Source organism: Delphinus delphis, chromosome 17 (assembly GCF_949987515.2).
Source record: "Delphinus delphis chromosome 17, mDelDel1.2, whole genome shotgun sequence".
In the NCBI taxonomy this organism is placed as follows: Eukaryota; Metazoa; Chordata; class Mammalia; order Artiodactyla; family Delphinidae; genus Delphinus; species Delphinus delphis.
Window position 1 is genome coordinate 12,987,631 of NC_082699.1, and position 18,490 is coordinate 13,006,120.

Genomic DNA, 18,490 nt, shown 5'->3' on the forward strand with positions numbered 1-18,490 from the left:
AATAAAGATACATTAACATTTAGAATTCATTGTGGTATATGCCATGGTTGTCTAAAGATGAGAATAATATTCTTAGGTTAGATTCTTTATTATATTTTGAAATCAGTGCTTTCAAATGGGAAAGTATAATTTGAATCCAAATATCTGTCCTCAACAATCCATTTAGCAGAGCCAGAATGATTACCTTAAAAAGTTCATTAGGTCATATCACTTCTCAATTCAAAACTCTCTGGTGATTTCCCATCCCATGCAGAGCAAAACCCGAAGTCCTTCCTAAGGTGCTGGACCTATATCAGCTTCCTTCTGGCTACTTCTCTGACGCCATCTCCTACCCTTCTCTCCTCCCTCTTCCTTCCTCCCTCACTCAGTTCCAGCCATGCAGCCCTCCTTGCTCTTCCTTAAACTCACCAAAGATGCTCGCAACTCAAATCCTTTACACTATTGTTCCTTCTACCTGCTCTTTCCCCAGACCTCCTTCACTCTCAAGTCTCATCTTATCAGATGAGATCGTCTTCCCTATGCCACCTAAAACAGTTAACCCGCCCCCACCATGTCACTCTTTATTACTTTCCTGGCATTATATTTTTCTTCATAGCATGTATGACAACTGACTTTTTGTTTCCTGCTGTTTTCCCAGTAACCAGCTCAGAAAATAGTAGTTGCATACATTAATGAATGAATTTAGTTACTCATCTGATAACCTCTGAGATGACAACTATATAAAATGTATTTGGTATTTTTTCTTAGGTTGTGAAAAAAAATCGTTTTTTCTTACAACTTAAAAATACTACCATCATTAGTATCAGTTATTGCTATGGTTTAAATGTTTGTGTCCTGTGCCCCCCCACCACCAAATTCTTATGTTGAAATCCTAATGCCCAATGTGATGGTGTTAGGAGGTGGGGCCTTTGGGAGGTAATTAGGGCATGAGGGTGGAGCTCTCATGAATGAGATTAGTGACCTTATCAAAGAGACCCCAGAGAGCTCCCTAGCACCTTCCATCAAGTGAGAACACAGTGAGAAGGCATTACCTATGAACCAGGAAGCCCTCACTAAACACTGAATCTGCTGGCACCATGATCCTGCACTTCCCAGCCTTCAGAACTGTGAGAAATAAATGTTTGTTTTTTATAAGTCGGTCAGACTCTTGTACAGTTGACCCTTGAGCAACACAGGTTTTGAACTGCATGGGTTCACTTATATGTGGATGTTTTTCAATAGTAAATACTACAGCACTACATGATCCCTGGTTGGTTGAGTCCTCTGATGCAGAACCTCTGATTTGGAGGAAGCACAGATACAGAGGGCAGACTATATGTCATACTCGGACTTTCAGCTGTGCGGAAGGTCGGCACCCCTAACCCCCATGTTGTTCAAGGGTCAACTGTATTTTGTTATAGCAGCCCGAATAGATGAAGATAGTTATTTTGGGGGGCACCTAATAATTTCTCCTGACCACTAGGGTTCTGAAGTTCACTAGGATTTTGTGTGGCTTGGGGAATGCTGTGGTTTTGTGTGGTTTGTGTAATTTGGGAAATGCTATACTAGAAGACTGTGAAGGCAAGGTGACTGCCCGTGTGTCTCATGTCATTATTCAGCACATCACAGCTTTTCAAACCATTATAAAAAGTGGTAGATAAAAAGAATATCACTGTTTTCTTATTTCTGCATGTAAGAATAGCATTCAAAAGAGATTGCTTTAGGAATAGAAAAGTTACTTCAAAAGGAGTTTTGATTAAAAATAAGCATGTAGATTGAAAGGAAGTGGGAATCTGAAACAGGAAAATATTTAACATTAGTGATCCAGAAGGAAGATAGCAATGCAGTAGTGCTTATGTGAAGTTAAAAACAGTAACAAGGACCAAAACATTCAAAGCAATTAGATACGCATGAAATTTATGAAAATAAAAAAATTATACGACTTGTCAAATGCAAATGATACAGCTGGAGGAAAATGATCAGAGAGATGTAGTTTGTTTTTGGTGAACTCAGAAATCCAATAATGCTGAAGAGCGACCAGCATAAGGGAAGAAGAATTAGTTGATAAAAGCTTTAGAATCCTTACTCGTATGTCCAGCGTAAGACTAGAGGTCTCCTACAGACTTAGCAGCATGGGAGGGTTATCTGCTGAAGCAGGTACAATAAAATTACTGGACTTAAAAATCATTGCCAAATGAAACTCCAGTAGCTCAGTGTCCCAGGAGCCAAGGGAGTAATTCTGTCACATCCATCATGCCTCGCTTCAAAAATATCATTTTCCTGTATTACTTACTTCAGTGATTTTTGAAGATGAGCTATTTGTAAAAGGTTTTTAAACTTTGTAACATCATTTTCAAAAGCTTCAACAAAGATATTTGTTCATGATGGTTGGAATAGATGTTATAAATAAAGATATTGTTATTCACATGTAAATTCTTACATATTTACCCAGAAGAATGATCAGAGAAATAAAACAATATATCATTCTGTGTACACATACACCCACACAATCAATGCCAAACATTATTTAATCTGTGGTTACAAAAAGCTCAGTTTTAAAAGCATTGGGTGTGTTTTGCACAAGAAACATGAACTATAAAACAGGGAGATGAAGTGAGTTTTGCATATAATCAGTATCTGGGTTAGGAAAAATGGGATTTAAAAGTGATTTTACAAAAGATAAAATAAAATAGCTCTTTTTAGTGGGGGATTAGCTTGAAAATATGTGTTTGAATCACGAGAGAAGAAAATGAAAGTTTTTGTATTTTCTTGAAGTCTTAGAGGGATTTGCAGTTTAGCCTTGTGATCTTCTATCCTGGAAAGAATGAAGGTGCTCAATGCATTTGTTTTAATTTAAAACTGGGTTTACGTGTAACATGTTAGAATCACCCTTAGCAGAGGTGACGGGGATCTTAAGGGTCTAGTTTGACCATGTAGTTGATGTTTAATTCATCACTCTGAGCCCAAAGTTATCCAACTCTTGTCGGTGAATCTCTGATGATGTAAATTCACTTGCACTCCTGTTGTGAGTTCCATGCCTCTGGAAATTCGATGTGGAACAGGTCTCTCCCTGAGCTTACCTGGAGGTCAGACTCAGCACTTCCTCATAGCCCCAAATAGCAGACCCAATTCCACAAAGCCTTAGTAAGTAAAGTAGCTTGTACCGAATATGAACAGCGGTGCTGGTTATGGAATACATACTGAAGAGAATTTACATACTTCACAGCAAAAGTTAATTAAAATCCTCCCTAGACATCCTGGAATTCCAAATCCCTTTCTAGATATCCTAGCAACATCACCTCTGTTTTCTTTCCCTCTCCTCGCCCCCAGTTCTCTGAAATTCCCTATATCTTTATAGCAAATCAGCCCAGGTTCTTAGCTCTCTAAAAACTAAAGCCCTTCAGCTGGAGGAACTCTCCTCTCCTCTGGAGGAACTTTCCTTTTTCACTGGAAAGCAGGCCGTGAACTTCTCTTGTACTTTCACAGGCATTGGCTGGAAACAATCACTAGGTAGTAGTTTCCCTTTTCATCTCAGGTGATCTAGCAAAATATTTGCCCAACCGAAACAGACCCCTCTTATTCTGATAGAGTGAGGGGGTACTGAGAGGAGAAGGGCATATGTGGAGAGGGGCATATGTGATTGGGCTCCCAAAAAATATGGTTTTCTCCATATTACATGTAATTTACAATATTAGGTAATTGAGTGTTCTAAAAAGAGTAGTTGTATTTTAGTAAATGCCTAATTTGGTCCTAAATGGTAATTAAAATTCTTTATAACAGTTTTATTGAGCTATAATTACATCCCATAAAATTCACTCTTTTGAAGTGTACAATTAAGTGAATTTTAGTATATTCACGATCATCACCACTATCTAATTAAAAAACATTTTCATCACTCCCCAGAGAAACCCCCTTACCCATTAACATTCGCTACTCCGTCTCCCTCGCCCTTGGCAACCACTCATCTACTCTGTCTCTATGGATTTGCCTATTCTGGACATTTTATATAAATAGAATCATATAATATTTGTTATTTTGTGACTGACTTATTTCACTTAGCATACTTTCAAGGTTCATCCATGTTGCAGCATATATCAGTACTTAATTCTTTTTCTGTGACCAAATAATATTCTATTGTATGGATATACCATATTTCATTTATCTGTTCATCAGTCGATAGCCATTTGGGTTTTTTATACTTTTTGGCTATTAGTAATGCTGCTATAAATGTCCATGTACAACTATTGTATGGACACGTTTTCATTTCTTGTGGGTATATGCCTAGGAATAGAATTGCTAGGTCACGTGGTAACTCTCTGTTTAACTTTTGAGGAACTATTAAACATTTTTCCGAAGTGGTCACATCATTTTACATTCCCGGCAGCAAGTATGAGTGTTCTAATTTTTCCCACACCCTCACTAACACTTGCTGTCGTCTGTCTTTTTGATTATAGCCACTTAGTGGGCGTGAAGTGGTATCTTGATGTGCATTTTCCTGACGGCTAATGATGTTGAGCGACTTTTTATGTGCTTATTCCCATTTGTGTATCTTCTTTGGAGAAATGTCTTTTCAAATCATTTGTGCATTTAAACTTGGGTTGCCTTTTTATTGTGGTGTTGTAAGAGTTCTTTTGATATTCTGAGTCTCTTATCAGAATATATGATTTGCAAACATGTTCTCGCACGTGTAGGTTGTCCTAATAGTAATTTACGTTCAGGCAACACTTGAATTATTCACAGGTTGAAGCTTAGTACGAATGTCATCCAAACCCTTTGCTTTTCTCCTTGATTTATTCCAATTTGGAAAAATCTGTGCTCACAGTGCCCTCTAAAAAGAGTGCACAGAGGAAGGAAGAAACAACAATACAGGGTCTAGCAGAGAGTATGTGCTCAATTAACTTTGGTAAATGCATGACATTTATCTATCTATTCTTGGTTCCCACCACTACTCTGACTTGTTGAGTCCCTCTGCTGGGCTTTCAGAGCACTAATATGTATTTCATGGCCTGAAAGCTCCCAGGGGGAGTGCTGAAGTATTGGAAAAATGTTCCTGTTTCCATGTGTGTGCTCTAAGCTGTCTGCCTACTCCACATTGAATGCACTAAATCTTCACGCTGTCATATGCGAGTCCTCAGACGATTTCACGATTAAAAGCAGTTTCATGATCTCCTCTTTAAGTCTGAGACTCACCAATTTCAGAGAAAGAAACATTTGTTTTTGTCAGTTCAGTGTTGACTCTATAGTGTTTTCAGTGGTCCTGGGCATTTCTATATCAATTATATTATGGATGTTTGGAGGTTCACTTAGGGATTTCATTTACTTCAATACCCTTGATCTGAGAGTGGTTCCCTCAGTGAGGTTCTGTCCCCTTAACCAGGCAAATAGCTGTGGGGAGATGGATTTGATGCTGTGAGGGAGGGAGTCACAGCTGCCTGCCTGTCAGGTCAGCTGAATCTATTTAGGAGACCTTGTGGGGAAGGAGATGGGCCTAGCCAGGCAGCCTGCATTCCTACATCATTTACAACGGTCTATCAAGGTCATTTTTGCAACTGACATTTGACAAAAATCCCCTGTTCATCTTGAGTGCTGACTCACAGGAAGAATCAGGATGATTCATAAATGGGGAGAATCAAAGGAATTCCAGTTGGGACCACAGTTTGGAACTAAGAACTCAAAGAAGGTATATGTATGAAGGAAACAGGTTGGGGAAAGGAAGAACAGAGGGAAGCAAGCCACTACTTTGTAACCATGTATAAACAAGAGTCTAGCTTTACACCGGCAGAGCTGGCTGGCCTGCTAGTATGACTCAGCTCAGTTACCATTCCTGGTACTCAGGTGATTGTGGGTATCACGCCCGTGACACACCTATGGATGTGGGTACCTGCCAGCTAGTGAAACGGGACACATCATTATGAGCATGCAAAATGGCCCCATCTCAGAGATGGACAAAAGAGAATTTTTAAAAAGTTAGTGGTATCAGGGAGTTAATTTGAACAAGTTTGCTGTCTCAGTCCAGGCTGAAGAAAAAAATTTCTCAATCTAAACAGCCATCAATAATACCCCTTTATAGTATTTATGCAATGCTTTTCCTTCTCTCATAAGTGCAAACACCTTAAAGCTTACCTCATGTCTCATCATCACAACCCTCTCCTGAAGGAAGGAGGTAGCTTCACAAACAACCGACCTGAGGCTCAGAGGTGAATTGACTGTTCTGGAGGGTGGGGGAGAAGGGTTGGGTCACTGAGATGTAGACCCCTTTTTGGAGCTAGGACTGAATCAGCCATTAAACAGATGTAAAGTCCTTTAATTTCCTTAAGAACCCTATGAGCTGAGTATTATTATTAATTTGGTAGATTGAAGAAAATCTTCCAAATCATTGAGCTAATAATGGTAGAATGAAACCATGTATCTGTCATATTCTAGAACCATATTGTTTCTGCTCTACCATATTCTGATTTACCAATTCTAACTGATTCAAGAGGTTGCCTGGAGGGTTCTCTGCAAGAAGTCTCAGCCACACGCAGTTATTCCACCTGATGCTGGTGGGGATGGGAAGAGCGGCATCGAGTACAGAACCAAAGCCTCATAGCAGGAGGGCTTTTGTCTTGGGCTTCATTTCTAAGAGACTCACAGAAGACTTTCTGTTACACAACGGTTATACTTTGAGGGCGCTAAGGAAGGACACTGAGAAAGGGCAGCTCCTTAGAACTGCACGTGGGTAACACTTCTCCTTTCCCTCCCCGCTGTTGCCAAGTACAATAACTAGCGAAGGAAACCAGAATATGTCACCCCCAAATATGCCTCTTTGACATAAAAATTATTTCGAGCCCAAGGCAATTAAGCAGCAGGAAATGCAGGAAAAGCTCTCTCCACCCTCGCCTTTTCTGCCTAAAGACAGGACATAAATTCTCCTACTGGAGACAGACTCTTAACCCAGAGACAGCACCACAGGAATCAGCAAACAAACCTTCCTGCATTAGTTAGCTCTCATATATTTACCTTCCCACAGTTGGCTGCCTTGGGAAGCCTAAAACTGTATTCCTTTGTACTATCATTTCTCTACAAGTTTATTGCTCTTTGTTGAAGACACTATATAAGCTGGTGTTCTAAGTTGCCACTTCGAGTTACTTTTCATGAGGTTTCTTCCATGTGACATGTGCAGTGCACATGCATAAACCATTTTTCTCTTGTTAACCTGTCTTTCTGTTTAAGAGCCCCAGCCGAAAACCCAAGATGGGGAGAGGTATACTACCCATCTTCTATGTAGCTATGGCTAATTTTCTGTTTCTCTCTCTTTTGCTACTACCTGCTTCTTTATTTTGCCACAAGAGTTTCCTTCCTTAAAATGACATCCTCTCCTTACTTGAAAGGTAACTATTATGAAACACGGAATGTAGTGGAAATACATTCGCCATGTGAGTGGTCAGTCAGTGTATGATTGGCAGGTTGGTAGGTTCTAGACAAGGATTTGGCAGCTCTGATCATCTTAGACAGATGAAGGCGGGATCAATGTTACCCTCAGTGAAAGGATGAATACATTCCACTGGATTTATACCACATAAATGTTTTAGTTTCTGAATGACAAATATTCCTTAGTTTTCTGCTTTTACATCTGTGTTTAAATTTTCAGGATTGGGTTGACAGATTTAAATCCTTGATTCTTTCATACTTTTATAAAAATGCTTTCATTTTCTTTTGCAAATTATAGCTACAATGTACAACGTAGGAGGTTTTCACATACACAAAGACATCAGTCTTACGTTGGAGTCCCAGTGGGCTCATCATTTTTGAGAGTGAAAGATATGGATACCTTTGGATCTGAATCCCTATTAATCCCCAACTTACCGCACCATTTCACCCTCCAGTTTCGATTGGCATCCACTCCACGGCAGCGAAACCTTGAGTTCCTTGACCTTGTTTTTCTCCAAAATCGATCCTAGATGTAATGAAAAAAAGAGGTGCAGAAAAAACACTTAAGAGGTTATTCCCATGCGTTTTAGTAGCTCAGTCAGTGAGTGAATCACAGCACGGAGGGGGAGGGAGGGTTCCCTTGGGAATAAAGTCCAGGGAGTGGGAAGAGGACAGGATTAGCATCGGAGACTCAGGTTCATGGTCCAATTTCTGCCACAAACTTTCCTCTTACCTTCTCTTGCCCTTATTTCTTCACAGGCAAAATTGAGTGAGCTGGACTGGACTAGTGATTGTTTTCACAATTTATTTGGAAGGAGAAATCTTTATTTACATGAAATCTTAGACAAAGCCAAACATATAAAGGAAATCAAAAGGTTGCTGCTATGCTGGGGAAGGGAGTAGAAGTCTCCTTTGTAGCTCTGGAAGCACTAGGCTAGCTGCCCACCAAGGTTCTTTCCTGTTTCAGGACTGTTTTCCATGATTTTTTCAGTTGGATAGGCAAAGTGACTTACATTGGTCCAGCTAAAATGGTATCCATCAACGTTAAACACAGGCATGATATAGAAATACAGATGATTCAACATTTTTCTCATGGTTGGGTCACTCCTATATGTTAGAAGAGCCTAAAAGACAAAGGTGACATTTTTCTTACAAACTGATCCCAAATGCAGATTTGGAAAATAAACATGAGAAATGCTTTTTATCCATGGGAAATACCAAATACATTGGGTTAAAAAGTAACAAGCTAGGGCTTCCCCGGTGGCGCAGTGGTTGAGAGTCCACCTGCCGATGCAGGGGACACGGGTTCGTGCCCCGGTCCGGGAAGATCCCATATGCCGCGGAGCGGCTGGGCCTGTGAGCCATGGCCGCTGAGCCTGCGTGTCCGGAGCCTGTGCTCCGCAACGGGAGAGGCCACAACAGTGAGAGGCCCGCGTATCGCAAAAAAAAAAAAAAAGTAACAAGCTAATATGAACTGTACTCTTTGACATCACGTGTTCTTTCTTGAGAATTTTGTCTCAGACTATTTATTACTGATAACATTTTAGCAAAGGTGGCAAAACACATTAATTGGGCAGCCTCTGGCAGTATTTCAGATCTCGCTAAACTTTAGGATGATTAAGAAAGCAACAATTTAGATATGCTTTTGTATAATCGGTTCTTTTTAAGATTCCATTCAATTGTGGACCAAACAACTACCTAAATATTTTGATATCCTTACATGATACATCATAACACAAGCTAGTTATGTCACTTAATTGTTTCTGTCTAATTGGTAGCAGACTCAAGTCTTGGAACTTACTGCATGGACACTCTATTCTCTCCTGACTTTCCTATAAAAAGTTTAATGGACAATTATTTATTGTGTCACCTTTATCGTGGCTCCTTTGAAATCTCACTCTTGTGATTGGGTCTGACCCCAAGTCTGAAGATTCTGCACTATTTGGCCTCAAAAGAAGAGCATTGAATGTGCTAAGTCGAGTTAAGAATACAAACATTTTGAAATACCATTCCTATGGAATGGACTTTTTAAAAAGTTCTTTTTGACGCATGTTTGTCTATTTGTAAAGGACCTTAGAGAAACACATAGAATATTTGTAACAGTGGCTGCCGTGGGGAGGGGGACTGGTGGACAATATATGGGAAAGAGTATTACCTTTCATTTTATACCCATTTGGATTGTTTGAATTTTAACCATATTAAAACACAATTAAAAGTAAAATAATTCTTAAATTATACATATATCTTGTTTTGGAAAATTCAATACTTAAAATTTTAATTTTCTTTTACATCCAGTTAAGTAGAATTTCTGAACCCATCATAAGCAGCATTCTGTATTTACACAGTGAGAATTCTGTTCATAGTGAGCAATCCAATAATACAATTTATTATTAGAAACTATCACTATATTAGAAATAGTAATGAAAATATAGATATATCCAAGAATATAAGATATGAGTTAAATACAATTTTATTAAATATAATTTAAATACCTATGGTATTAACAAGTTGATAAACATTAATACAATTCTTTTTTTTAACAACTTTATTGGTGTATAATTGCTTTACAATGTTGTGTTAGTATCTGCTTTATAACAAAGTGAATCAGCTATACATATACATATATCCCCATATCTCCTCCCTCTTGCATCTCCCTCCCATCCTCCCTATCCCACCCCTGTAGGTGGTCACAAAGCACCTAGCTGATCTCCCTGTGCTATGCGGCTACTTCCCACCAGCTATCGGTTTTACATTTAGTAGTGTATATATGTCCATACCACTCTCTCACTTTGTCCCAGCTTACCCTTCCCCTCCAACCCCATGCCCTCAAGTCCATTCTCTAGTAGGTCTGCGTCTTTATCCCCGTCCTGCCCCTAGGTTCTTCATGACCACTTTTTTTTTAGATTCCATATATATGTGTTAGCATACGGTATTTGTTTTTCTCTTTCTGACTTACTTCACTCAGTACAATTCTCCTTTATTTAAGACTCAATAATTTGTTGGCCAAATAGCTTCAGTAGAACTTTCATACATGCTTGAATTTCTATTAACAGTCCAATGCCTCAAACTAGGGGAAAGTTCTGGTATGTGATTGTATATACCCTGGAATTTTGTTTTCCTCTAATAAACAGAGGTCCTCCAAAGCTTGGAGGAAGTCTCCTGGTGGGGATGGCAGAGACAAAGCAGTATGATTAGCTAATAATCCTCCCTTAAAGTTACAGGGTTGTGGCTTTCCATGCCACTCTAGAGAAGAAGAGATGCAAGGAAAGAGATTGGGACCAACAAGGCAGGAACAAAGGGGAAGGAAAAAGTCATGGTAATTTCTCTCTCTCCTCTCCTAGCATTGGGATCCATGGTCTATTTGTCTCAGTCCTAACGGGGAAGCCTCCGCTTTTCCAAGCACAGAAAGGGTGTTACATGTTAGCACGTAAGCGCCAGACTTGCTGGAGACTTGCATGGGGACTTTCTCATCTTATCCTGCCTTCTCTCCCTCCAGTGCAAATGACTGCCATACTTTTGTATTGGAGAGAGTATTATGATCTTCCTTTTTAAAAATTACAGTATACTTTAAGCAAGCAGAAAAAATACAGAGAAGAATATGTCATCCATGTGCCCACAAACTACATCTTGCCATATTTATCAAATCTTTTTAAAAGAAAATCAAGACATTATAGATAAAACTAAAGCTCCCTTTTTATCACTCTCAGATCCCATTTTCCTCCCCTCCACCAATCAGTATCCTAAATTTGACATCATTTCCGTGCATGATTTTCTGTTTTGCTTCATACATATGGATTCATGAACAATATATGTGTATGCTTTGAAATTTCATGCCAGTGCGATCACGATGTGTCACTCTTCAGTTGGCTTTTCTCTGCAATATTATGTTTTTGACACTTATTAATTTGATGATTTATTCATTTTAACTGTTATAAGGCATTCCATTATAGGTAAATGCACAATATATCTACCTCTTATTTTGTTGCTGGACAGTTAGGTTGCTTCTGATATTTCATTGTTACAAGATTGCAGTGAACATTCTTGCACATTTCTCCTAGACATGTGTGACAGTTTCTTTATGATATATATCTAGGAATAATTTGCTGGGTCATGGACTTACATACCTTCCACTTTAATAAATGTTGCCATTTTCTGTCTAAATCAGTAAATACTTTCATTTGCAGTGAATGAGAGTTCCCATTGTTCTACAACTTACTAACCCTTGGTTTTGTTAAGATTTCAATTAAAAAAAATTAGTGTGTATGAAATTATATTTTGTTGTTTTACTTCATATTTCCCTGATTATAATTTATATTGAAAAGCTTTAATATAATGGCAGGTCATTGTATAAATTGCTCACTCATATTTTTGCCCATTTTTTTCTATTAAGCTCTCATCCTTATACTCTGAATATTAATCCTTCGGTTATACACATTATGAACATCTTCCTTTCTTGCAGCTTATTGCTTCCTATTTTCATCATGTCCTTGTTGTACTGATATATGTCTTTAATTTTATCAACATTAAATGTATAAGTTTATTTAAGAACCCATCTCTGCCTTAATATCATAAATCTATTATCTTGTATTTTCTTCAAAAAGCCCTTTTAAAGTTTCATTTTAAATGTAGGCCTTAAACCTCCCAGAAATGATATTTTTTACATGATATTCAGTTGGGATTTTTTTGTTTTTATTTATTTTTTGGCTGCATTGGGTCTTCGTTGCTGTATGCGGGCTTTCTCTAGTTGCTGGGAGGGGGGACTACTCTTCGTTGTCGTGCGAGGGCTTATCATTGCGGTGGCTTCTCTTGTTGCAGAGCACAGGCTTTAGGCGTGCAGGCTTCAGTAGTTGTGGCACACGGGCTTAGTTGCTCCGCGGCATGCGGGATCTTCCCGGATCAGGGCTCAAACCCATGTCCCCTGCATTGGCAGGCAGATTCATAACCACTGCACCACCAGGAAAGCCCCTCAGTTGGGATTTATTAATTTATTTTTCCGCTGTGGAAGCCCAGTTGCACTACTGTACTCATTTGGACGGGTCGTCTTTTACCCATTTAGGTAGTAGTATACGACCTCTGTCAAGTATCAAGTTTTCTTTCAAGGGTGGAATTGCTCTAATGCACTTTGGTTTATATCCATTCACCAACACCACACCATGGTTTACATAGAATCTGTTGAGTTTGGCAGGATGTCTCCCCAAACTGTCCCACTTCAAAACTGTCTTGGCTATTTTTGACTCTTCTCCATTTACATTAATTTTGAAACCGAGGTCGAGTACATTACAGATGTTCCGTTCTATATTAGGTTGTTTATTTTTGGTCACTAATGGATATTGAATTTTAGCAAATAATCTTTCTTCATGCATTAACATCACCATATAGTTGCTGTTATGATCAATTTCCATAAGTAATTTTCTATCATTAAATCATCCTTGTATTCCTGGGATAAGCCAATTTGGTTATGATATGTACTCTTATTATGTTGGCTGGATTAAGGTTGCTAATATTTACATCTATATTTTTGAGTGAGATAGGCCTATAATTTCCTTTCTTATTTTGTCCTTGTCTTGCTTTGGTATCAGGGTTATATTACTCTATTATTATTTGGGGAGTAAACCATCTAGGCCTAGAGCAGAAATGAATTAAATATAAAACAAAGATATGGTAGGGAAGATGTACCTTTGATTTCTGTTTCATTGCTTTCCGCTCTTTATTGTTTCTTTCTTTCATTGACTCTCTTTCTAATTTCTTGAGTTGAAAGCTTAGCTTATTCATTTGGACACCTTATTCTTTTCTAATATATTTATTTAAAACCATAAATTCCCCTTCAGTAGTACATTAGCTACATTTTATATGTTTTGACATATAATTTTACTTCCATTCAGTTGTAAATATTGAAAAATTTCTTTGATTTCTTTAAACCATGAGCTCTTCATAAATATTTTTATATTTTAAATTGTGAGTTTTCTTTGAGTCATATTTTTATAAATAGTTTCTAACAACTGCATTACAGCCAGAGCATATGGTCTATGTGATATAGGTTCTTTGGTATCCCTTGAACCTTGCTTTACGGCCTAGCATATTGTCAATTTTTGCAAAGGTTCCAGTTGTGTTTGAAAACAGGATTCATCCTCTAATTATTGGGTATGGATTCTAGTATGTGTTTATTAGATTAAGCTTAGTAATTACACTGTTTTTAAAAAAATTTTTTAAAAACAATTAATTTGGCTGTGCCGGCTCTTAGCTGCTGTGTGTGGGATCTTCATTGTGGCATGGAGGGTTTTTTCGTTGCGGCATGTGGGCTCTTACTTGTGGCATGCATGTGGGATCTAGTTCCCTGACCAGGGATCGAACCCGGGCCCCCTGCATTGGGATCATGGAGTCTTAACCACTGGACCACCAGGGGAGTCCTTACCATCTATAGTCTTACTAAAAATTTTTCCTGTCTGCTGTCTTAATCACTGAGCTGTATTTAAAAACTCAATTATTTTAGATTTATCACTTTTTCTTGTAACTGTCAAATGTTTTATATATTTTTAGGACATTAACATGGCTTCATTTTAATTTAGTTAATCAATTAATTATTTTTTGGCTGTGTTGGGTCTTTGTTGTGCCGAGCGGGGGCTACTCTTCATTGTGGTGTGCAGGCTTCTTATTGCAGTGGCCTCTCTTGTTGCAGAGCACGGGCTCCAGGCGTGCGGGCTCAGTAGTTGTGGCTCCCGGGCTCTAGAGCACAGGCTCAGTAGTTGTGGCACACGGGCTTAGTTGCTCTGCGGCATGTGGGATCTTCCTGGACCAGGGCTCGAACCCGTGTCCCCTGTATTGGCAGGTGGATTCTTAACCACTGCGCCACCAGGGAAGTCCTCACATGGCTTCATTTTAAAGTTCTTCATTTCCAAACACTACATTAACTAAGGAAGCTGTCCTCTAGTGTTCTATTCTGGAGTGGATCTAATTTCCAAGACTTGCAGAACATGTTCTTCGTCTGACAAATAAACAGGGTGTCATCATATTGCATATGCTATATTTGTGATTTTTTTAACTCTCTAAGAATCGCAGCCGTTCTCCATCTGGTCAGACAAAATGAGAATGATCACAGTGTGATGACTGTTCAGTGCTGAAGAGGACCATTCAGAGACCTCCTTGCTTCAGTGCTTTAAGTAATAGGACATAGATGATTTCTCTTTTATGGTTTAGGTGATGTTTCTAGAAAAAAGATGATCATGTGACTTTCTATTTCCCATTACTCTAACACATGATAACTGTGAAGAACATGGGGGTATGCTTTCCTTCTAATAGGTAGACTCCTTTTAGCAATCAACTCCCACCACCCATACACACGGAAAAGGAGATGCCTACTAATCAGGTTCAATCTGGGCTTTCCAAGTTCAATTTCTTGACTACTATTGTTGCTTACAAGGAAGATTTAAGTAGTTGTGATCTGAAAGCCAGTCGCAAAACAATGCACCACACGCCTCAGTGTGGCAGCCTTTAGGTACTACACTCACCTTCATCAATCTATTGAAAAATACTTGGCTGAAATGGATTTTGATTTTAAGTTAAAAGATAAAGTTTTGAGTATAATCTTCTGCTAGGAAAACAATATGTTTGGTATTAGGTTATGGAATTTCTGAAGTTGATGAAGAGAGACAAAGCATGAATCTATTTGGTACTTACCACCTAGCAAGACTACTTTGACTTCCCTATCAATAGATATACATAATATACTAGAATTCACCAAATAAACTTTGGTTAAATTCGAAGAAAATTTTTGCAACTACGAAAGTCTTTGTGTGGTGCGACAAGGTTAGGCCCAAGAGTTTCCCTCCTTTTCATTGTTTTTGGATTTATTTGGTTGGGTGTTGTTTCTTAGAGCCCCATGGCAACCTGGAACGTGGCATTGTTTTTGAAGATCAGCGTTGCTGGCTTTTAAAAAGGTACCTTCTAAATTTTCCGTTATTCTTCTTCTAGAATCACCACAGAAGACCTAAAAATAATAACCACACATTCAGTGAAGTACATACTGGGAGAACTAGTTGTTATAGCTGGGGCCAAAGGAAAGGCACAGTCGCCAGTCAAGCTTGAAGAATGTTCTCACCTAGAGTGGAGTGGAGTAAAATTATTTAGGGTAGAAAAATTTGTAGCACCAAAGTGGGTGCATCTTGACACAAAGGAGGTATTTACAATTCAATACTAGGAGAATTAATTAGAGCAGGAGAGGATTCCACGGAAATGTTTAAAAAAGGGAACGTAATCTATAAAGATATTTGATGTCACACTGTGAGAAGCTCATTAAATACAATGTGGTAACCAAATAATAGTTTGGAAGCAGCATGAGCAAAAGGCTCTGTGAATGAAGGGTGGAGAACTGGAAAACCAAATGTGAATCTAGTTATTTTTTTTTAAGTGGCAAACTACTTTATTTAGTAGTGAACTGTACTTACTTTTAGAATGCAGAACTCAAATGTCATATCCTAAAAAAAGTCCATCCTGAAGCTTTGTCTGGCATAAACAACTGGGAAAATATGTATTTGTATTCATGAAATAAGTATTAATATAAAGAGAGAATTCAGGAAAAACAGGTCATGAATCTAGTTATTTTTATACTTAGTTAATTTATACTTAGAACCTCCCAGAGGGCAGGTGACAATTGAAAAATGTTATCGATTATCTCTATTTTCTATTAAGAGATATAGATAAATATTTGAAATGTTCTGTATCACCAAGAAGAATATAACATTAGCTGCATGTCCACACTACTTTTTTTCTTAAGTAAAACCACTTCATGTTTCTAGAACTTTTTTGAGATAACTTTAATAACAATGGTTGGTTGTATTTTCTCAGGGCCAGCGGAGTAGAGGCCAGGACCCACTCTGTGGCATTATTAAAATCTACTACGTAAGAATCTTTTACCTACAGAAAGAAAATACAGGAGCCCTCACTTTGCATGGCTCTGATATACACGAATTTCAGTAACCATGGTTTAGTTAAATGATATCAGTCCTCCAAGTACAGCCCAAATTTGCTACTAGTGCTAGGTCTTAACGCTACAAATCACTATGCAAATTACAGCTGTGCATCTAGTTCTGTGACAAATTGTGCCACTTCTTTTGAAGTCTGTAGGTGTGTGATTGGTCACTGTACCTGTGTTACTCAGTTCACAGACAGACAGCAAAGTGTGTAGCTGTGTTGCTCCCTTGTCTTCTGGTGATAAACCCGTGTGGCATTTTACAAAAATGGATATAGTAAGAGAGAATAGGCCAACAAAGCTTAAAGTGCAGCAATAATGCAGATAACGCAGAGGGGAAATGTGACTCAAACGTAAATGTAGTTATAGAAGAAATAGCTGACGCCAGGGATGTGGACACAGCCATCATTCAACTCTAGCTATGCAGCCAGAGGAACTTAGTGAAGACAAACTTACTGACGTAAATGAGGAAAACGGTCGTACTGGAAAGGAGGACGATGTCCCAGAAGAAATGAAGCTGTCAACATTTCACATTAAAGGAACTCTTGCAGGTATTTTTCGACATTGAAAGCACAAAGGAAAAAAATACTGGAAGCTGATCCCAACTATGAAAGGAGTATGACAGTTTGCCAAGGCATAAAAAAGATGCCCACTTCATGTTGTAAGTTATATAATGAGAAGGTAGGTAAGCACTACCCAAACTACCCGTGATAAAGCTTGTCACAAAGAAACAAGGCATTTAATTATCAATATTTCTAATGTTTTAAATTATCGTGTAATAAATATTTCACTATATTTTGGTGATTCCCTTACACATTTATAACAGAGTAAGAGAGTTTTTCATCTTTTGACAAAAATACGTGAAGGTCATAGAACAAACATAATTTTCCCCATTGATTATCAAGATAGATTGTTATGGCTTCAGGTTGCATGGTCACTTCTATTGAGACAGTCCTGCACTTGTGTGCAGGAAAAGTGAAGACTGCCTGTATAAACAGTGCCTGTATAAACGATGCCCAGGACATTCTCAAATATTGAATAGTGGAGTGCAATGGATGCAATGGCTTTCAATTCAATTAAAGTGAACAAACATTAATATAGACCCTGCTATATATAAGACATTATAAATTGAATAAAAAGGGAGAAAGAGCTCGGTTGGAGGGTGCAGAGGATTAAAGAGAAGATTGGGGAGGGTGAGAAGGATGGGAGAATATAAGGAGTTAAAGGCACTAAAGGGCTGGCAGAAAACAAATCAAAATGTTGTAATTACTGGGATGGTAGTGAACAAAGTCAGAGAATTAAAAAAAAATGCAGATCGTTTTGATATGATGAACTATTTTTTTTATTATGCCATTAAGAACAAAGACTTATTTGCTTACTCAGGTGAACTCACTAAATATTTGATCTGGCCTTAATTACCCTCAATTATTTATTCCCTGGCTTTTGGCACATTTTATACATACAACTTAAGTTCTCTTCTTTAAAAAGCTTATTTTATTTTTAGTAATACATTCCTTAACCAAAACTCTGAGTTTCACACCTACATTTGAGGGTTTATATTATGTTTTTACCTTTAATTTTCAGCAAGACATAATGAGACTAAAAAAGGTGATGATGTAAAAGGAGTGGTTTTGGGGAAGCTCTTGGATTCTGGGAGAAAGAGCCTTCCCATTCTGGAAAGCTTTCCCAGTTGCAGGACGTCTCCCACAATGACTACTCCAAGTCTTCCTTAGAGCTCTGTCCTATACACACAATCCCCCATAGTCCCCAGATATTACTGTTTACTCTGCTCAGAATCATCAGCTGGTTCTTAGAAAATCACTCCCTTTCCTGAAAGTCTCCTCTTCCTGTTTTTGGTTATTTGAACTATCTACATAGTACACCTGAATCACATGCCAGGTTTGGGCACCAGGATTAGCCATCCTTAGTGCCGAGTGTAGATGCCTGGGAACATGTAAACGGAGGTGGTTTTCCAGTGTAATCAGGCTGGGCCTGGAAGGGTGAGGTTTCACATCACATAGCAGCAGAGGAATACCATGGTTCACCTGGGAATTAAGGAAGTTTTCCTTTGCTTTTTCTTCTTTCTTTTCTTTCTTTTTTTGTGCTGCTACCTTTCTGTAACAGGACCAAATTAGA

The 18,490-nt window shown here is 38.4% G+C and overlaps 1 protein-coding gene across 1 annotated transcript in view; it reads right to left on the reverse strand.

The window, feature by feature from the left end:
* The window catches only part of CPA6 (carboxypeptidase A6), a 263,083-nt gene that overhangs the window by 36,510 nt on the left and 208,083 nt on the right, over window positions 1-18,490 (reverse strand). Inside the window, exons 7-8 of the mRNA XM_060035168.1 lie at window positions 8,403-8,513; window positions 7,825-7,915 (exon numbers count right to left, since the gene is read on the reverse strand). Coding sequence (XP_059891151.1) covers window positions 7,825-7,915; window positions 8,403-8,513 — 202 coding nt within the window. The remainder of the gene's footprint in view (window positions 1-7,824; window positions 7,916-8,402; window positions 8,514-18,490) is intronic.